Genomic DNA, 20,015 nt, shown 5'->3' with positions numbered 1-20,015 from the left:
TAACATTTAGCCTTTTGGCTAGTGCTCGTAATTCGTGCAAAATAGTTTTGACTTGCAAGTAACATGATTTTTTCCAGTCCAGGAACATCTGTTAATTAGCCTTTCGGGTATTCCGGTGATATGAAGCTCCGGACATTGTATTCCTTTACTTTCTTTTGCTTCTTATTTTGCGGTCAGATTGATCAAATTATTCGGGCAGAATAGCCGTCATCAACAACATTTTCTATCATCTGCGGATTACTTTCAACGGGTTATAAAGGATAAGCTTATAATCTATACCCCCAACTTCAGCGAACAAACGACGAAGGAGTACACAATGACGATCTCCATTTACGCCCTCTCCATCGCCCTCATACCTTACACCACACTGCTTCTACCCACAAACATCCCAATCCCAACTTCTCTTATCCAACCGCTCATCGCTTTTATTTCTTTTCTGCTCCTCTCCACCATCCTCTCACACACCTACGACATCCTGCGGCGTCCTGCCAACCCACAGAAGTACAAGATAATCCGCTATCGCGACCTTCCAGGACCACGGGCAACCAGCCTCATCTGGGGACTCGAGAAGGACTTGTACGACGATTCCCCTCCAGGCCGACTACTAGAGCGCTGGTCAAAAGAGTACGGCGGGGCATACAGATTCCGGGGTGTCTTCGGAGTACGTCCTCCTCATTGCCTTGCTTTTGGGAGCAGCTAATCGAACCTTCACAGGCGAAAAACATCACCCTCACTACCCCGGCAGCGCTGCATCATGTCCTCACCACATCAGTCTATCTCTACCCTAAACCCCTAGGCGGCCGGCTCTGGCTAGGTAACCTGCTAGGCCAGGGAGTGCTCGTCTCCGAAGGCCAAGTGCACGCAAGACAGAGAAAGCAGCTAGCACGGGCGTTCACACCCCAAGCACTCAGGGGGCAGCATGCGATCTTCGAGCGTCTAGCAGAAGGAGTCGTCGATGCTTGGAAGTCTCTTCTTGCCCGCTCCCCCTCTTCAGGGGAAGGAGGGGAAGGGGAAGGGACGACAATCGACGTCCAGTACTGGGCTAACCGGCTTTCGCTGGATGCGATCGGCCTAGCTGGGTTCGGGTACTCTTTTGGCTCGCTAGAGTCTGCCGTTGAGGGGACAGAACAACATCCCCTGGCGAGGACGTTCGACAAGCTTACGGATTCGAGTGGGACTTATGCGGCGTTCGTCCTCCGGGCGGTGTTGTTCGTCTGGCCTGGCGTGCTGAGGATACCGAGTAAGAGGACGAGGAGCATCGGTGGGTCTTTCTTGCTCTTGTTTTGCCTGGGAGGGAGAGCTCATGCAAGGGTTGGACAGGGGAAGTCCGCAACTCTCTTGGAGGGGAAGTGAAGCGCGTACGAAGGGAAGCTGACCAGGAAGGCAAGACCGTCATCGGTATCCTAGAACAACAAGCAGCAGCAGAAGGGAGCGGGATAGCAGACGAAGAGGTCGAAGCGCAGGTTTGTCCCCCAATTCCGTCTCCATCTCCCTCTCCCTCCCGCCAGGACTGACATGGGGCAGATAATGACACTCGTGTTCGCCGGGTACGAAACGACGTCCACGGCCATAGCGTGGGCGTTGTACGAGCTCGCTCTCCACCCCAGCTCTCAATCCGAGCTCCGGGCCCAACTCCGGCTCTCCCCCGACTATCCCCTCCTGTTGGACGCAGTGATAAGGGAGACACTGAGGCTGCACCCGCCTGTGCTAGACTTGCACAGGATGGCAGAGCAGGAGGACCTTGTTCCTCTCGGTGAGGGGAAGGCGCTCTGGGTCGAGCGGGGAACGGTAGTGTACGTACCGCTCAATGTGCTCTCTAACGAGGGTCGGGAAGCTCGCTGGAACCCCGAGCAATGGCTCGTCCCCACTGAGGGGAAAGAGCGAGAGCGAGATATACAATGGGCGTTCTCCGACGGCCCGAGGGTGTGTATAGGCCGCGCCTTCGCACTGGGAGAGATACGCACCGTCGTCGCTGCCCTCCTGAGGGAATTCGAGTTCGCACCAGAGGGGGAGAAGGAAGTGGAACCGTTTTACAGCTTTGTGGTTAGGCCGAGGGTGAGGGGAGAGAGGGGGAGTACGCTGCCTCTCCGTGTGAGGAGGGCGGCGTGAAGTGAGGTGGGGACGATGGATGTACATGTTCACTTGGTTAGGATTGGGCTTGATGTCAACTTACATATCTAGGAAATCGAACTATTTCTCATTTCCCCTACCCCTACTCACTCGAGGCCCAACACCTTCCTCAACCCATCCCTCCCCACTCCACTCTCCGCAAAATCATCAAACCCTCCCCCTTCCCTAACCTTCACGATCCACCCATCGATCAGCAGCGCCCCCCTCCGCGCACACTCCTCGGCCTCCTCGAACGGGTCCTCATTCTCGAGCACTGCCCACCCGGGGAAGTCGTACGCTGCGAGAAGGGTGAACAGGGCTGGGAAGTCGATTTGCCCCTTTCCGAGAGCGCGGAAACGGCCTGCGCGGGAGGTCCAGTCTGCGTAGCCACCATATACGCCTGTCCGCAGTCAGCTGGTGTGAAGAGGACGACTCTCGACACAGGGAGGGGAGGGGGAGTGGGAGGGGGAGGGCGCACCTTGTCTCCCTTCAGGCCTAAACTCGGCGTCCTTAACATGAACCATCCTGATCCTCTCATGGTAAATCTTCACAAACTCGAGGTAGTCCATCCCCTGGAGTACAAAATGACTCGGGTCATACAAGATACACGCCCGCCTGTGTCCCCCCACCGCAGCCAGGAACCGGTCAAAGGACGTCCCGTCATGTAAGTCTTCACCAGGATGTAGCTCGTAGCACAGGTCGATGCCGCAAGCGTCGAACGCGTCCAGAATAGGGAGCCAGCGGTGTGCAAGTTCCGTAAAAGCCGTTTCTATCAGTCCTGGGGGCCGTTGAGGCCAAGGATAGAAGAAGGGCCAAGCGAGTGCACCGGAGAAGGTTGCGTGCGCCTTTAGCCCCAGATTCTTAGAGGCCTTAGCAGCGCATACCAGCTGGTTTCTTGCCCATCCCGTGCGTGCCTGTGTATCCCCCCTCAGCGCAGGGGGGGCAAACCCGTCAAACAGGGTTTCGTACGCCGGGTGAACAGCTATCAGCTGCCCCTGGAGGTGTGTAGACAACTCGGTAATCTCAATCCCGTACTGTGCGCACTCGGCACGGAGGGCGTCACAGTACGTCTTATCATTCGCGGCGCGGGTGATATCGATCAACCTGGGGTCGACGGGGAGTTGCAGGCCTTTGTACCCGAGGGAAGAGGCCCATTGGGCGAGGTGGGAGAGGGTGTCGTACGGCACTGTGGTGGAGAGGTATTGAGCGACGAAGATTGCAGGACCTTTGATTGTTCTCATCTTGTGTTGATGGGGAGGATGACGTTGACGTTGACGTTGACAGTGTGGAGTAGATATACAGAGTTGGAGGACGTTGGTGGTGCGTGGACGTCAGCGACAGCGTCAACGTCAGCGTCAACAGCTTTTGTCTTCTGCCGATGTTGACGGCGTACGAATCGGCAGGCAGAACCTTCTCCAAGTCTAAATGGAGCACCGTCCAATAATAGTCATCCACTGTCCACCTCCATCCGCTGTCAAACATGGAGGCGTCAACACCGTCCACGTCCACATCCAAATCCTCCAGGGTCGGGTCGGGTCTCCACCAGTGAGTCAGATGGAACGGAACGAACAGATTGAAAGACCCCAATATAATCGATTTTTCGCACATATCAGCTACTAGTATTTGACAATACAGCCCTTGTAGAGACAGACACATGCGAAGGAGAGTCGAGAGTCGAGCGTGCATGTGCCATGCGTGGTATCTTATGGGGACGGAGAGAGGGAGAGAGAGCAACAGACCGGGAGGGAGAGCGAGCGAGGCCGACAAAGAGGGAGAGAGAGGGAAGCAAGAAACATAGACAGAGACGGAGACGGAGAGACTGAGGCGCAGAGAGAGAGGGGACAAAGTCGTCCTTTACAGGGCTTGCTGCCGGTAATTAGTTATTCGTTCGTTGGGTGACGAGCTAGGGTGTCGAGGGTTGAGGGTTGATCGTAGGCTGGTCGAAGGCGACCGAGAGCGTACAGCGATGGAGGGGGGACGACATCGAGGGAGGATAGCACGAGCACTCTCCCACCGCGGCTAATGAGCGCCCTCCAGCACTTCATCAGACGGTACGATCATATCATGTTCCGCCTCCCTCGCATCAGCCTCATCCGCGTCGGCCTCCTCGTACGCGTACACAAACCCGCCCGAACTCCCAGGCGCGGTCGACGCTGCCTCGCCAGCCGGGCCCTGCTCGCCCACTTCCTGGAAACCAGGTTTCTCCGTCCCAGAAAGTGGGGACACTCCCCCGTTGTTGTTCCTCCTCGACCCACCGCCCTGTACCCCCGCCCTAGGCGGGTTCGCACACCTATCCTTGCCATACGACACCCTCAAGTGCGCATACTCCGGACGCACTCTCATCGCCTCAATAGCCTTCATCGCACTCGAGATATTCGTAAAGTTTACCCAAGCGCAGTTCTTCTCCCGGAGGGAATTGATCAGTTCTATATCCCCAAACTCGCCAAAGTCCCTCCGGAGCCTGTCTTCAGCCCATTTCTCCCAGTCGTCGATATTCCCCACATAGACGTTCCGCGTCGCCCCGCCCTGTACGGCGACGGCCAGAGCAGGAGGGAGGGGGTTCGAGCTCTTCCCCCAGCCAATCTTGAGCCTGCGGTTGTTCACGCTCAGCCCTTGCAGGGAGGCGATGTTGAAGAACGCGAGCGCAGCGGAAGGGTCGATGAACGTCACGAAGGCGATATGCTTATCTTTCATGTACCGGACGCTTTGGAGCACACCACCACGAACGGCGTTGCATAGATCTTCCGTAGTCGTATCAGGGTGGATATTCCCCAAGTAGACAGTACGCATATTCGGCACAGCACCAGAAGCGCCAAAGCCCGCAGCGAGGCTTCCCGGGACTTGCATAAACTGTTGCGGCGTGCCGGCAGGGTTGAACGGGATGTTCTGGCCCATGTTCACCGCGGCGGCGATAGCGGCAGCGGGGATGAGCGGTTGCTGGGGGATCTGGGGCTGCATCTTCTGCCCTTTGGGGACGTATGTGCACCTGTCCTTGCCGTAGTTCACACGCTTGCCTTGCCAGTTCGGCTCCTGCGCGAGCTGGGAAACCGCCTACATGCTCGTCAGCTCCGTTTCCCGAGAGAACCGCATACGCGTACCTTGATAGCGCTCTGCACACTGAGGAAATGGACAAAGCCCACGTTCTTATCTTTGAGGATCTTGATCTGATCAATCGGTCCAAAGCGGCCCAAGTCCTCGCGCAGCATCTCCTCCGTCACGTAATCTTCCAGTCCACCGAGGTACACGTTCCGACTAGCATTGTACTGCATGACCGCTGCTGCCACTGTGGGCGGTACGGGGGTAGCCTTTCCCCAGCCGATCTTGAGTTCCATCCCGTGCAGCTGGAGCTTCTTAGCACTAGCGTCATTAAAGAACCCCAGAGCGGTAGGCGCGTCGAGGAAGGAGATAAAGGCGCAGTTCTTCTCTGGGAGGAGACGGACGGACTCGATCGGCCCGGTAGAGCGGATGAGGGAGAGGAGCTCGTCGATCGTTCCCGTTGGGGGAAGGTTGCCGATGTACACCGTCCGCTGGTTGGGGTTCAGAGGTGCACCACCGAGAGGGTTCATCATCTGCCCTTGGCCGTAGAACGCCCCTGTGGAAGGGAGCTTGCCCATTCCGGAGGAGAGGTCGTACCCGTATCCGCTGAAGCCGTTCATGCCCATGCCCATACCAAGCCCAACATTTCCAGGGAAAGCGCCGTTCATGCCCATCATCCCCTGCATGTTCTGCAAATTCTGCATGTTTTGCATCCCCTGCATAGACTGCATGTTCCCCATGATAGGCAGGTTAAGCGGCGTACCCGCAAAGCTAAACGTCGTGCCATTGGGCGAAGCTCCAGTAGCGGCAGGGACGAACGGGCTGGCAGAGGTAGTATAGCTGCCGTTGATATTCTGCTGCGGTCCTGTCTGCTGGCCGGTGAGAGGTTGCACCTGAGCAGCAGCAGCAGAGGTGATGCTAGTGATCTGTTGTCCATAGGTCCCCTGGTTGTACCCCATGCCCATCTGCATCCCCTGTCCAAGACCGTACATGTTCTGCGATTGCTGCTGCTGCTGCTGCTGCTGCTGCTGCTGTTGTTGTTGCTGGGAAGCGAGTATAGCCGCCTGATGATGCGGTGCGTTGGGTCCGTAGCCGTAGTTGGCAAACTTGGCTGCTTGGGAGGAGTCGGAGGAAGTAGAGGATGCTAGGCCCGAGGGAGCACCTGGGAGGGAAGAAGGCGACCAGCGAGGCTTCTTGTTAGCCAGGTCGGTGGATGACTCGTGTGCGCGCTAAAGGGGGTCAGAAAAGTCTGAGATGGGAGAAGAGGCGCACCTTCATGAGGTCAAAGTCGAAGTAGTTTGGGACTTGGAGATGGTCCGGACTGGGAAAGTGGGCGTGTGGGTGGGGACCAAATGGCGCGTACTGGTCGATAGGGGAGTCGTCCATCATCAACATTTCGTGTTGTTTGTTGAAGGTACGCGAGGGGGAGGGTTAGGGGGGGCAAAAGAGTGTGTGTGGCAAAAGAGCGTAAACGGTCGAAGGAGCGACAAAGGTTATAGGATGGGGGGAAGTGATTCGCAATATTTTCAAGATTTCAAGGATTTGAAGGGTATCGAATGGGAGGAGGTTTTTTGAATGAGGGTTTTTTGAACGGGATTGTAAGTAGAGGGCAATGAAAGAGCAAGAGAACAACGAGTCAGAAATTGATCTCTGAAGTTGTTTGGAGAGTTACAAGGCGATTGTCGGGGGATGGCAAGATGGAGGGTGATAAAATGAATGGACACGCACAAAATGGAGCGCTGCAAAAGGTGAAATGATTTGTTGGAAATAGAATGGACAGAGTAGAGGAGAGATGAGGAGGAGGAGAGAGAGGAGGAGGAGGAGGAGGAGGAGGAGATGATGGTGGTAGAAAGGAGAGAAGAAGAAAAGAGGATGGATTGAGCAAGGGAATCAGACTACGACAGACCATTTCATCCGTTCTCATCAATAGTACAAGACCCATCAACACAGCAGTAAGACCCATCTCATTCCTTTCCTTTTAAAGGAATTTAGACCCTTCCCCATTTTACACCCGTCATCAGACCCACTTTCAATTCATTTACGACAAACACAACTTGGCAACGGCGCCTCTCTCTCAACTCTTTCCTGTCTCTTGCTTATGAACAACACTTCCTCCTTAGCCTCCCTTGCTTGGTGACAAGGCACCGTCGTCAACATACCTTCCATACGTCCTTTCTCAGAACAACAACGATAGAAACGATAGGCGATACAGTTCTCACCCACCCCGTTCATTCAGTGCAGGATGCCGTTAGATCGATATATATTTTGTATTTGATCCCTAAAGTCTGGTGGGATTCTAGCTCCGACTGCAACTCGAATGGCGGCGACTTGTGTCATACATATGGGAACAATAGTTGGTCATCAGTATATCAAATTCCACGATCTTACAACTTGCGCACTTGATGTCATCCCCAGTTCAAGGTCAACTGTCGCATCGTCTATCTATCGTTTGATCAGTACAATTGATCACCTCACCCCCAGAGCTGAAGAAATTATGCACAAAACGAGTGATAGACAAGTAAGCTCTCATGCAGACTACACTTCACTCGATCGCAGTGGTGAGGCAACCCCGCTCCGGTACACCTGAAGAAAGATGCGTGTTATATTACTACAATGCGAATGTCGTGAATCTACAAGAACGAAGAAAGCTCACTCATCATCCTCTTCCATCTCCTCATCTCCATCCTCCTCCTCCTCGTCTTCATCCCCATCCTCCTCCTCCTCATCCTCATCATCCTCATCCCCCTCCCCCTCTCCCAACCCCTCCCACCCCTCCTCATCCTCATCATCCTCCTCCCTCAAATCCATCACATCCTCATACTCGTGCTCCTCTTCCAACGCAGTTTCCTGCTCTGCTCGGAGCTGTTCTTGCTCCAAGGGGTCCGGTTGCTCGTCTAGCTCCAGTTGGGTACGGGACGGTGTGGACGAGACGTTCAGAGATGGAGTATCTTTCTTTTTCTTTTTCTCCTTCTCCTTCTCTTTCTTCTGCTTCTGGTCGGGCTTATCATCGCCTTCCGTCTTGCCCTTAGACTTCCCCTCAACCTCCTTCACCCCACTCCCTCCCCTCCCCTCACTCACAGCATCCCCCTCCCCTAACCTCGGCACACCCATCCTCCCGCCATCCATCTCCCGCCTCACCCAAGCCCTCACTTCCTCCCTCTCCTTGCTCGCCTCTGCCGTAGTCTCCTTCAACAACGACACGTATTTTTTCGATTTCGGGTAATGCTGTTTCATGTCAGTACTGACGTGTGAACCGAAGGACGAAAAAGGAAGACCAAAGGGAGAGAAAGAATGCGGTAAAGAAAGGGGCCGGGGGGGGGAGAAGAACGTAGTTAGGGGGAAAACGCACGATTATATAGCCCAAATCGACCCTCCTCTCCCTCACCTCCTTCTCCAACCTCCGTCTCTCCTTCCCCTCCTTCCCCGCCTCGCCCATCCCCCTCCCGTCCAACTCGCCCAACTCCCGCTCTGCCCTCCCCAAAGCCCGCTCAACCTTCCTCCTCTCGAAAAACCTCACCATCCGATATCGTTGTACCATCTCCCTCTCCCTCTGCCCTTTGAGCGCGGTCTGTAATTCCTGGTCTAGCGCATGGGCGCGCCGCTGGGTGTCCCTCTTTAGGGCTGCGTCGAGGTTTGGCTACGGGGGAGGGGTGCAGGATGAGCTTGCAGGCCATGGATGGGATGGGATGGGAGGCTTACCTTGAGCAAGAGACGTTTTACTTGCCTTAGACTGGATTTGAGCTTTGATATTCCGGGTTTTGTATCCCCGCCAGTGAGGGATTTGGAAGGTTTATCTCGTGCCATCTTGGTTTAGTATTAATGAGAGTGTAGTTGTAGTTGTAGTCGCAGTTGTAATAGTCGCAGTTGCAGTTGCAGCTGTAGTCGGTTGCTCAACTTTTGTAGTTATCCCCGACCGGACAAATACTCGGAATCAATTATGCCCTGAAATTCTCTTTGACAGTGAAGAGCGTCTACACAGCAACGGTCACCACGAGATGCTAGCCCTCACTGCTAGGAGGGTATTACTCCCTCAACGACTCACAGCGACGACGATGGTGACGGGGGAAGTGCTGCGTCGGTTGATGGCGACTGCTCAGAGTGGGAACGGGAATGGGAATGGGAAGAAACGAAAGGGACAGTTGGGTGGGCGGCCTAATATCCCACCACTGCCAAAGGAGCCTCAAGCGCAAGCAACACCAGCAGCGGAGGAGGCATCAGCGCAGGAACCATCAGCACCAACACCAACACCGGCAGAGGCAGCAGCAGAGGCAGAACCCACCGCCCTCCCATCGCTGGACATCACTTCCCCATCCATAACGCCCGACCAACGCACCGGTGCCAAAGCCGCCTCGACCCAAACCTCCATCGACAGACAACGGCGCACCTTCGCCCGTCTCTGGACGGGCATATTCCTCCTCTCCGCAGTAGGCGGCGTCGCTTACCTCAGCCGTGGGTGGACAGAGGCGGAGGAAGCGGCCGGCGTGGGCGAGGGAGTGAAGGACGCTTGGTGGGCTAGGATATGGCGTCGTGGAGGCGAGGCGATGGACTATTTTAATAGGCCGCAGTGGAAGGAACTCCTCCCCCCGCCATTGCCTTTTCCCCATGGGAGGCCGTATACTCTCGTGATCGATATTGACGACTTGCTTGTAGCGAGCACATGGGATGTGAGTCGCTTGCTCTCCCTGCCTGTTGGTGCTGGTGCTGGTACTGATGGGCATGACGGTAGCGACAACACGGTTGGAGGACGGCAAAACGGCCAGGAGTGGACTATTTCCTCGCCTACATGTCCCAATTCTACGAGATCGTAGTCTTCACCACCCAATACGTATACGTGCGTCCCCCCTTCCCTTCCTTCCTGCTCCCCCTCCCCCTCTCTCTTTCTTCTACTCACAACTCCTCTAGTCCGCCCAGCCAGTCCTAGAATCCCTCGACCCATTCTCCACTTTCATCCAATACCGCCTCTTCCGGGAATCAGCACGCACCCTTCCCTCCGGCCAGCTCGTCAAAGACCTCTCCTACCTCAACCGAGATTTGAGCAAAGTGATCATGCTCGATACCGTGAAGGATTATGCGGCACTTCAACCGGATAATGCGATCGTACTCCCGAAATGGAGGGGTACGCCAGGGGATAAAGGTTTGGTGGGGCTGATCCCGTTCTTGGAATGTACGTTCACTCCCCACTCTCTACTCTCTCAACCCTTCCCTATCACCTTCACTTCCATTACCCCCACCCCTTCTCTCCTTACCTGTTCCATAACAATACTGACTCCTAACCCCGCCAGCGATCGCCATCCACAAAGTGCCCGACGTCCGTCCAATCCTACACAAATACGCCGACCAAGACATCCCCACCGCCTACGCAGCGATCGAAGCTGCCCAAAAACAAAAAGCCGTCGAGGAATGGAATGCCACGCACTCGAGCGCCTCGGGCTCTATGGGCAGCTTCACCCTTTCCTCTATGTTCGGCGGTGCCCCTGCTGCACCGAAGATGCCCATGTCCTACCTTGAGCAGAAACGTGCTGAGGCACAGGCGATCTACCTCGAGGAACAGAAGTACTTCAAGGAGCACGAAGGGGAGATGAAGCGACTTATGGAGGAAGACAGGCAGCGGCAGTTGGGGGAGATGAGGGGGAGCTTGTTGGGTTATCTGGGGCTGCAGGGCCCCCAGGCGCCGGGTGCTTTGGCAGAGGGGGCAGGGGCGGCAACGGCCCCTGTTGGCCAGGGGAGCACCGGCCAGACACCCCCTGTTGTGGGAGTTGCAATGGGGGGGAAGAGCGCCTAGAAGTGTACTTGCGGACCGGACGCCGTAGGCGTGAAACGAGGAGTGCAGTGCAGCTTATGCCTGAAATGATGCGGGTTTAGTATGCAACTCGTTCTCGGAGCGTCGCTGCGTTGTGTCATGATACAAGCGGGTTTATAATGCGGTGGTGATGGGCAAGGAGGAAGGGTTTCCAAGTTTTAATCGTTGTTAACTGTTACATTTGTGTTCGAATGACTCTCAACTCTTGCATTCTCTTTATCTGGTTCAATATAGGGCACGCACTAAAGTCCTCCACAAATCCTCAACGGCGACTAACCGCGAACATGTATGATCATAAATCGAGTCGTTAAAGTCGTTACAGCAAGCCTAGTTCTACAACGTGTATCCGTCCTCACCACGTCAAATCCCTCACACCAGTCCTGTCCGCAAGTTCTTGCTACCGGATAAACAGCACCGACTGACCACAAAACTCCCTCGCCTCCTCCATCAGCCCTCGCAGTTCCTCGATCTCCTCGCTCGTGCCCCCGTTCACCTCTCTCAGATCGGAGATCACCGCCCCGAGCACCTCGCTCTCCCTTAGCAAGTCCTCCTTGACCGTCCCTATCAGCCCAACAAGCGCGCGTAAGAGGTCCGCGGCGTCGCTGAGCAGTATCGGGGGGCGGTCGTAGTGCATCCTCGATAGATGTCTCTTGATCGCCTCGAACGTATGGGCAGCGACGAAGGACTCGCAGTAATCTCTGAGCCTGTTGCGGCCCATGACTTGTACGAGCAGGTGCACGGCCGAACAATCGTCCCGCGTCTCGCTCGTCACGTGGAAACCATCAAAGTCCTCCACTACGCCATAGAGATGGCCGTTTAGCACGATCCAGTTCTGCACTCCCTGGCCGGCTGGGTCGCCGAGCTCGGTAAGGAGCATGAGGTTGCACAGGATCTCGCGCACTTTGCGTCGGAGTCTGCACTCAGTAGGCGCTGAGCCTGGTAGGAGCGGGAGGAGGGAAGAGAGCAGCCCGTCGGAAGGGTCGAGATATAAGTCTTGGTTGAGCTGTACCCAGCCTGCAGGTGTTAGCTTAGTAGTCTCGATGCTTGCACGGGCGACGTCGAGTGCGCTCTCAAGGACGAGGGAGGACGAGCAGGTTTTGATCACTGATGTTATTACGGTCAGGAGGTTGCGCAGGTTATCAGCTTCGATCACTCTCCATTCGGGAACTTCGGCAGAGCCAGGCATCGAAAGCATGTGTGCCGTGACTTGCAGAGCAGCGGCAAGGCTGGCGTTGTCTGCGAACCGGGAGGTACCGATCTGCTTCATGAGACGGGCAGTAGAGAAACGTGATGCGATCGGGAGGAAGAGAGCGTTCCGCTGGCGGAGGACGTTTGCGAACCGGATGGTGGAGCAGAGGAGCTCATCCGAGGACGAGGTCTGGAGGACGTTCCCCAGCTTCGTGTGGAACTCTTCGAGCAGCTCGTCGTCAGGGTTGAAGTTGGACATTATCCGCCGCTCCGGCAGTGACTGGTACACCAGGTCGATACCGCTGAGGATCTTAGCCGTGCGCGCCTCATCCTCACATTCGATGAACATCTTGCACATGACTGGCAGGACGCCAGGTTGCAGGAGGACCTTGCACTGCGCTTTTTGGGAGTCGAGGTTGAGCGCAGAGTTGATGGCGGAGACGGCGATGTCGTGGTCGAACGTCTCCTCGAAGAGCCACACGAGCGCACGCGCTTCTGCGAGTTCCTTCGCCGTAGCGTCGTTTCCTCCCACAGCGGCATACCCCAACGCACCTGCACCCTTCTGCATACGCTGAGCGCTGATAGCCAGCGATTGGCGAGCGTCGACACCGAAGAGCGCCGCCCATGGGGTGCGGAAGGGGCAGCGTGGATCGAACAGCGGGAGAATACAAAAGAGGGTATACAAGCCGAGAGCCAATACACACGTGCAGGTTGTGACGATAAACAGCATGCGTGAGTTGGCGTGTGCGGACATCTCAATCAGTCCCCAGCAGAAGAGGACGAAAGAGAGGTGCAGCAGCAGGGGAAGGATTTCCATTATACTCCCCATGCGCCACTGGCGGATTCCCTCGAGCCGGAACTGCCTGTGGTGCGCTTGGTCGTACGGTGCTGCAGGGAGGATGCGCATGTACTCGCGGATCCACGCCTTAGAGAGCATTGCGAACGTCGCTACTACCAGGGAAAGGACGAGCGATATCATCCACGCCACATTTATCCGCACTGCCCAGTCGGGAGGGACGAAGTCGCCGTCCGGGTTGAGTGATTGTGGCAGGGGAAGTCCGTGTGCTGAGGCGTACAGGATCTTCGCTGTTAGGGCGGGGTTGTCGTAGCTCAGCCATGCTGTGCACTTGTTAGACAGTGACACCCGCCGACGGGGGAAACGTACGCCACGAAATCTGTAGGAAACAAGTGACGACGCTGGAAAACAACCCCGCCTACAGTTCGTCAGCCTAGGGCCAGACTTGCTGCGAATTGACGCACATAAATTAGAAGCACATCCATACTCTCATTCCAATCTCCCGTAATCTTATGATCAAATTCGCTCGCCTCTTTCGCATATGTCGTCCATATCTTCCAAGTCCGATGGCTCTCAACACCACCAGGGTGTGAGCCCTTCTTGGAGGAAGCGACCGATACACCGGTCGAGGTTGGATCGCCCTTACGCAACCAGGAGGGACGTTCCAGCCGTCTAGCTGATGCAAATGGTGGGGGCCTCTTCTGCCTCTGCAGGGATATATCAGTCACACGACCTCACCATGCCTTCTGGGACGCACCACCCGCCTCATCGGCTCCTTTTCACTCTCGACCCTCGTATCGTCGCTATCGCTCATTTCGTTAAGTCAAGTGGTGTAAAATACTAATGCCTCCCGCACGCCCAGCAAAACTCCTGAGCTCATATACCATTCGCAGCAGGCGATGAGTGCATAGGTCGAGGGGCAGTGTGACGCGTTTCAGGAAACGGGGTTGAGTGGGTGATAAAGCATTGCTCCTTTCGCCGGGCACAGCTGATGACTTGACGACAGGTTGCGTTGGCATGATATATTCTCAGAGTTGCATCGGATTCAACCTGGCCAGAGATATTGAATAATAATCTTTGAAAGTAATAAAGTGTACAAATGGTCGTATTTCGAATTCAATGTAAAGGACAGCCCTGAGGACCCAATTAAATTATTATTTAATTTAGGATAATATGTACGTATTGGAGCTCATATGGCTGTTGTAATTTTAGGTTTATTTTCTAATACTGTGCAGGGTATAGAAGGTGCCCTACTTCAATTACAATCACGTGATGCGCCTCCCTCTTGCCAGCTGCTGAGTTGACTATGAGCTCCTCATCACTCTCTCTGACCACCATCACTCGTCCTTATGCGCCTTGTCCAGCTAACAAGATGTGCGCGTCGACAACAACTTTGACTGCCACTACCTCGCGCGCAGGTCTGATCTTAGTACCGTCTAGATCAGCCTGGGTGCGATCTGTAATCGTCCAACGAAGATATGTCACTACTTCGAGCGAACCAAGCACGGTGAACAATCCACCGTCCAATTCATCTACTGGACCTACAGCCTCCTCACCGAGCCCTGCAAATATCTCAGACGTGCGATCAAGCCCCTACCGCCGGCAGATCAGGCTCTCTATCATCCACGATCCGAAGCCGTACTACCAGCAGCCCGGGGAGAGTCAGCTCCCACCACCTGCACACTATCAGCCCCACGCGTCCCAGGAAAGCTGGATACAGAATGCAAGAGCTACGTGGCGGTTTGCGCTGAGGGAATCGGATGAACAGATGGAGCGAGATCGGAATAGCCAGTCCACGTCGTCAAAGGAGAATGAGAGGGAGAACGAGAACGAGAGCGAAGCCAAAGAGAAAGCAGCAAAGGAGAGAGCAGCAATGGAAGAGGCTGATGTGCGGACAAAACGGCTGGAGACGGAGCGCGCTGAGCTGATGCGCAAAGCCCGAGCTATGCATGCCTCTGACAATGCCGATATGGACCAGGAAGGGAACTGGACCACAAGCCCCCACATGACCTGGGTCGATTGGGCGATCGTTAGCGGTATCATATGGGGTGCGATCATATGGATGACAGGGAAGGACTTGCGGGACGAAGTGGAGAAGAAGAGGAAGAAGAAGGTCGACGAGGCGCTTGAGAAGGAACGAGGGAGAGAGACGAAGGGGGAGGAACAGGAGGTTTCGCAGGTGGAGGGTAGGAGGGAGAAGAGGGAACGGGATGGGTGGGAAGGGACTGAGAGCGAGTGGACGACGGATCGTTAAGCACTGGAGGATGTGCAGTGATTGTTGGTTAGCTGTTCTTCGAAAGGGTATTTGGTCTGCTTGTAACATCCTATCTCTATGATCATGTTGTTGACAATTCTTCCGAGTGCCTCTCATTACAGGCGCAACGCGCGCGAATGCGATATGAAGTTGATCGATCAATTCAAAGAGCTTCTATCCATACATACATACAAAACAAAAGGAAATAGAACAAGAATCAAGACCGCTAGGCAGCATTATGATCGTACAGTCCGTTCCTCCAAGCAAGGGGGTGGTATACTCTATCCTCCATCCCGAACTTCAGTCGCAGTTCCCCCCAAGCAAGTCGTCCAGAAGCCTTCAATACTTCATATGCTCGTTTCCCGTGCTCCTATGATGAGTGAAACTGTCTTCCTCCTTAACCCACGCCTTGACACCGGAATAGATCCCGAAGCCGCTGCCGACAGCGACGACGGCAAGGAGGGGATAGACCTCAGCGGGCGGAGCGGGCATGGCATTCTACAACCTTGTCAGTACGCAAGCTTGATACAAGAGGAGGATGACGCACATGACCGTGTTTGGCCGCGGCAGCGAAGCCTCGCTTGATGGTAACGGGCGCCTGGCGAGCGGCGACACGGGAGGATTGGGCAAGAGCGGGGAACATCTTTGTCTCGGAAGGATGTGGGAGTGCTCGACTCGAGGGGTGAGGTAGTAGTGCGTTTGGGGTCGCGGCGGGTTGTCGTGAAAGTACCAAGAAAAATGATAGCTTTTATCCTCTCCGGTTTCTCATGAATGCGGCCGGGCCCGACTCCGCAGGGAATCAAGTCATATACAACAGACTAGCACAGAACAGAATAAAGGCATGGAACACGGACGGCACAGAGGAGTCGGCGAGCGCCGCCGTCCCGCCTTCCTTGCTTTCCCGCCATTCCGCCCGTCGAGTCTAAGAATGCACAGCGAGAGAGAAGGGCATCATACGTTTCATGTCGTGAGGTAGAATTGCTGGAAAGGGTAAGATAACGCCTTTTGGTCGCAGAGGGCGCTCACCGATGCGGGGGCGGAAAGTCCACATTTGGAAGTTCATCCCACCCCTAAGTGGCTGTACACCTGGATGAACATTCACCCGTCCTTTTGCCTTCTGACAAGTGGAACGTCCATTCTCCTCCAGACCGGCCAAACCGCAACCCAGCGAAAATACCGCCTAATCCCGGCGGACCCGGGCGCATAACCCTACCCGGCCCTTCCGTCACCGAGCAACTTGAATGCTGGGCATATCCCCTACCGCCCTCCGTCAGCCAACGGCGGCGGCTCCAAAGCACGCCATGCCGGGCTCGGATTAGGGATGATTTGCCTGACTTGTGTGGCATGTGAATGGTCGGGGTGATCCGCCAGTTGTGGTGGTTGACTGAGCAGGGTGTGTCCGAGAGTTTCCGACGTGGATACGTTGTATCCTGATCCATGTCCTCCTCGAGCCACCGCCATTGCAAGCGGCTCGCCAATCATATCGAGTGCGTTACGTCGTGATGTGAAATCGAGTAGTGGGTGAGGGGTCCCTTGCGGACGCGGTCTAGGACAACCGTGACAAGGCTACAGACGCGTAGAATTCAGAATAGTAGATGACGCATAGGGGATGAGCCATTTATTCTGAAAAATACCAATGAAGTACGGAGCCGCCTGCCTACCCTGTTCACAACAATCGATCTATCCATCTCATCACTGTATTGGCCATGTAGCGGGGACACGAGTTTTCCGGTTCGCTCAGGTTTGGTGCAGGCTCATCTGCCACTGGCCGGCCGCAGGCTCGGGACTGGACGACAGCGGCATTTTCTGTCATCAATTCTGTTATTGGAATCCGAGCTCAAGCAGGTATCGGAAAGAACATATCGCATCGATAAGGGCAGTGGGGAATGGGTGAACTCACAGCTTCGCCATAGAGGATAATTGGTACTCGACGGCAACAATTGTGCTGCACATTCGAATTTCAAGTTCGAATCTGAGCCTCTTCGAACGACATGTCGAACTCGGCCGGCCGGACTATTGGAAGCAAGAAGTGGACCCTAGACATAGCATTAGGTAATATAGATTAGGTATTGATTAGGTAGTAGTCCGAAGGTCCGAACCGCTCCGAAACGTATATAGGAGGATTCGTGTACTTCGGATAACGCTCGGACTTCCCTCTCTCACTTACTCTCTACTCTCACTCGTTCAAGTCAGGTGATCACTAACTTACACCTAATACTACTGCTTTACTCTACAGTCACTCTCTATTCTATTCCCTACTCGAACCGTCTCGAGTCTCGATTCGAAGCCCCCCAAGCCGAAGCCCCGACTTGATAGCAGCACACTCGCTCACATCCCTTCGAGCCTTGTACCGACTCCCCTCTTCCGGACTCTCTTCGGATAGCCTGAGTCTGGGTTCGGAACGTGTACCGGATTCTCGAATTGACCTTCGTGTTGCTCTATACTTGGGGTCAACTGTCGATTCAGAACTGGTTATTGTCTCGAATCTACTACTACGAGGCACAGGCCACCACAGTCGACTCCCCCTCCAGCGGACCTTCTCCTGACGCCTTATTGGGAGGTGTAGAGTACACAATTCCCTTCACGGTTCGAGAAAAGTTGCACAGCTGCATAGGAATACAGTCGGTCATATCTGAAGGGTGCGCGGTTCCGGCCTGTCTTATGCTGTGAGCAGAGGTTCTCAAGGCGTACTCAGGTTAACGCACGAGATATTTTCCTCCGTGCAAGAATAACATGACCCTCTTGCCTTCCTGACCCCGTAGTCATGCCAATACATTCTCACCTTGACGCGCTTTATTGCTGTCCTTTTCTGATCTTCCAATTTCGCCTGTGACAGTGCTATCCATCACCCCGGTTGTGGAGAAGCCGACATTCCACCTGCGTAGCCCGTCGTCACTTGGCTCGTTTTTGATATCCCGAGTACACAGGCATTGGAACTTGGGACCAAATTCTGAGACTGCCCGTCCAGAAGGCGAAAACCAACCGCTCGGCGGAGTGTCCAGTTCGGATTATGACGCCAGGATGGGAGGAGGTTGCTGATGATCCAGTGTGCCAACAAGTGTGCTGCACATTCCAATTTTGAAGTCGGATTCGATGTTCAAACGGCACTCCGAACGACACTCCGACCGACACTCCGAACGACACTCCGAACGAGGTCCGATAGGACTACGACAAGACAATAGAAGGAAGCACAGACCCTATACACAGATTAGGAAGGGAGTTAGGATAGATAGTCCGAAAGTCCGAACTGCCTCCGAAGGTATAGGGAGGATTCGAGTACTGTGGAATAGGGACCTCTTCTTCCACTGCTTTGCTTTCTCTGATCTTTACCTTACACCTTACACCTTTAACCTACAGCCAATCTTTACACACTCTCGCTCTAATTCGACCAATCCAAACTGTCGTTCGGACCTTCGAACGGCACTCCGATGCTCGCGTCCTCTCCTCTCCATAATTCCTAGGTAGCCATTCGACTCGGACCGCATCTCCAAACGCGCGTGGGGACTTGGGATTTCACCTCCGAAGATTCGGAACTACCAGCCTCCCCTTCGGAACGAATTTCGATTATTGCAAGAAGTATATCCACGGACTACTATCTACTTGATTTCAGAAATTACTGTCGACTCCGCCTCCAGCGGACTTACTCCTGACGCCTCATTGGGAGGTGTAGAGTACACAAGATCAGCTTGGCATACCGAAGTGAGGCGACAGCTGCGAGCTTGTGCTGTAGAGAGATGGAATCGGTTCATGTGTTAATGGGATCGAGAGTTTGGGTGTTGGTATTGTCCACATTCGATGTTCGATGGGCGACATATATATATAACTGCTAGTGCCCGCATGTGGAGGGTCACATACCTTCATGATCTCGTTCTCAGAGCGTCGCTGCGCTCCTTCGGGATGTTTTCAGGACGTCTCCGTTCAAGATCAGAGAAAATGAGCGATGGATGGCACGAACTGAAGTTGCAGCTCGGAGTATAATGCCCAATGGTCGGTCCAAGGACAGGCGTCTACTAAGGGCCAGCGGACAAGGACAAGTGGCTGGACCTTGTGAGGTGTGCTGCTTTCGTAACATGGTCTCAGAGTATGAGCACAATATGGGTTATGTCATGGAATTTGTGACGGTAAGGACAGTTACAAATGCGATACAGAAGAAAACTTATATGTAGCTAGTTGAGGGTATGGAAAAGCTCAATGATGTTGGAACACGAAAATGAAATTAGGGCAGGTCGGATATGCCCGACTCTAAGATGACGAAGAGGTACAGCACGGGGAGCAAATTAGTGTCAAGGAATGAGAAGAATCAAAATTATTAGAAAGAGGTGTAACGTGGGGAGAACAAGGAAATCAGAGTCAACGAGCGACAAGAATCAAAATCATCAACAAGAGGTACAATGCGGGCAGGACGACGAAATCAGAGTCAAGGAACGAGAAGAATCAAAATCATTCAAAGGTATAACACGGGGAGGACGGCGAAATTAGTGGTGTCAAAGAATAAGAATAATCAGAAGAATTAACGCAAGCCAGCTCCCCATGCGCAGAAGGAAGGTATGGGATCTTCATTATGTCTACGGTGCGAGGACTTCTTAACAGCTTCCTCAAGCTCTTGCGAGAAGAGCTGCGTACTGCCGTGCAGCAATATTTGATTCCGTAGGGCCTGGGACCCCAGAAAGTTGACCCCAGGCACCACTCTTCTTTATATTTGCCTCACTATACTTCACGTGAATAATATGTAAGAAAGTGAACATGTATGAGACGCTATACATCCCTGCTACATGACGAATACAGCGATGAGGTGGATATATCGAGAACAGGATAGACAGGCGGTGTACTTC

General features: G+C 54.3%; 9 protein-coding genes across 9 annotated transcripts; 4 read left to right on the top strand and 5 right to left on the bottom strand.

The window, feature by feature from the left end:
* Window positions 1–316: 316 nt before the first annotated feature.
* DACRYDRAFT_19044 (cytochrome P450) lies at window positions 317–2,109 on the top strand (the record flags this gene model as incomplete). The annotated part of the gene is made up of 4 exons (XM_040771419.1): window positions 317–661; window positions 715–1,261; window positions 1,321–1,463; window positions 1,525–2,109. 4 exons carry the CDS (start codon window positions 317–319, stop codon window positions 2,107–2,109), a joined length of 1,620 nt encoding a protein of 539 aa, XP_040623904.1.
* A 39-nt stretch (window positions 2,110–2,148) lies between these two features.
* On the bottom strand, window positions 2,149–3,350 carry DACRYDRAFT_119795 (uncharacterized protein; the record flags this gene model as incomplete). The annotated part of the gene is made up of 2 exons (XM_040770867.1): window positions 2,149–2,509; window positions 2,588–3,350. 2 exons carry the CDS (start codon window positions 3,348–3,350, stop codon window positions 2,217–2,219), a joined length of 1,056 nt encoding a protein of 351 aa, XP_040623903.1. The 3' UTR covers window positions 2,149–2,216.
* Window positions 3,351–4,128: 778 nt separating this feature from the next.
* On the bottom strand, window positions 4,129–5,675 carry DACRYDRAFT_59730 (uncharacterized protein; the record flags this gene model as incomplete). The annotated part of the gene is made up of 2 exons (XM_040775583.1): window positions 4,129–5,160; window positions 5,208–5,675. 2 exons carry the CDS (start codon window positions 5,673–5,675, stop codon window positions 4,129–4,131), a joined length of 1,500 nt encoding a protein of 499 aa, XP_040623902.1.
* Window positions 5,676–7,794: 2,119 nt separating this feature from the next.
* Window positions 7,795–8,949, bottom strand: DACRYDRAFT_112332 (uncharacterized protein; the record flags this gene model as incomplete). Its single annotated transcript, XM_040769393.1, has 3 exons — window positions 7,795–8,370; window positions 8,495–8,782; window positions 8,845–8,949. The coding sequence occupies 3 exons, from the start codon at window positions 8,947–8,949 to the stop codon at window positions 7,795–7,797; spliced, it is 969 nt and encodes a 322-aa protein (XP_040623901.1).
* A 278-nt stretch (window positions 8,950–9,227) lies between these two features.
* DACRYDRAFT_59657 (HAD-like protein) lies at window positions 9,228–10,927 on the top strand (the record flags this gene model as incomplete). Its single annotated transcript, XM_040775576.1, has 4 exons — window positions 9,228–9,809; window positions 9,872–9,976; window positions 10,048–10,309; window positions 10,428–10,927. 4 exons carry the CDS (start codon window positions 9,228–9,230, stop codon window positions 10,925–10,927), a joined length of 1,449 nt encoding a protein of 482 aa, XP_040623900.1.
* Window positions 10,928–12,743: 1,816 nt separating this feature from the next.
* DACRYDRAFT_72749 (uncharacterized protein) lies at window positions 12,744–13,339 on the bottom strand (the record flags this gene model as incomplete). Its single annotated transcript, XM_040775979.1, has 2 exons — window positions 13,299–13,339; window positions 12,744–13,252 (listed from the first exon to the last, which is right to left on the bottom strand). A coding segment is annotated over exon 2 (369 nt), but the record flags the coding sequence as incomplete, so codon positions are not given.
* An 896-nt stretch (window positions 13,340–14,235) lies between these two features.
* DACRYDRAFT_119791 (uncharacterized protein) lies at window positions 14,236–15,183 on the top strand (the record flags this gene model as incomplete). Its single annotated transcript, XM_040770866.1, has 1 exon — window positions 14,236–15,183. The coding sequence occupies one exon, from the start codon at window positions 14,236–14,238 to the stop codon at window positions 15,181–15,183; it is 948 nt and encodes a 315-aa protein (XP_040623898.1).
* Window positions 15,184–15,333: 150 nt separating this feature from the next.
* Window positions 15,334–15,891, bottom strand: DACRYDRAFT_25417 (uncharacterized protein). Its single transcript, XM_040774154.1, has 2 exons — window positions 15,731–15,891; window positions 15,334–15,681 (listed from the first exon to the last, which is right to left on the bottom strand). The coding sequence occupies exons 1-2, from the start codon at window positions 15,824–15,826 to the stop codon at window positions 15,523–15,525; spliced, it is 255 nt and encodes an 84-aa protein (XP_040623897.1). The 5' UTR covers window positions 15,827–15,891; the 3' UTR covers window positions 15,334–15,522.
* A 1,460-nt stretch (window positions 15,892–17,351) lies between these two features.
* DACRYDRAFT_25416 (uncharacterized protein) lies at window positions 17,352–19,398 on the top strand (the record flags this gene model as incomplete). Its single annotated transcript, XM_040774153.1, has 3 exons — window positions 17,352–17,822; window positions 17,879–19,304; window positions 19,350–19,398. Exons 2-3 carry the CDS (start codon window positions 19,161–19,163, stop codon window positions 19,395–19,397), a joined length of 192 nt encoding a protein of 63 aa, XP_040623896.1. The 5' UTR covers window positions 17,352–17,822; window positions 17,879–19,160.
* Window positions 19,399–20,015: the final 617 nt, after the last annotated feature.

This window comes from Dacryopinax primogenitus (assembly GCF_000292625.1).
Source record: "Dacryopinax primogenitus strain DJM-731 SS1 chromosome Unknown DACRYscaffold_25, whole genome shotgun sequence".
Taxonomy (NCBI): domain Eukaryota; kingdom Fungi; phylum Basidiomycota; class Dacrymycetes; order Dacrymycetales; family Dacrymycetaceae; genus Dacryopinax; species Dacryopinax primogenitus.
This window is presented reverse-complemented; position numbering and strand designations above follow the sequence as displayed.

Bases quoted from the DNA above. Each gene is read 5' to 3' on its own strand.
- DACRYDRAFT_25417 (XM_040774154.1), bottom strand. From the start codon at position 15,826: ATGTTCCCCGCTCTTGCCCAATCCTCCCGTGTCGCCGCTCGCCAGGCG. The intron at 15,682-15,730 runs GTGCGTCATCCT...ACAAGGTTGTAG, and splicing joins CCGCGGCCAAACACGGTCAT to AATGCCATGCCCGCTCCGCC.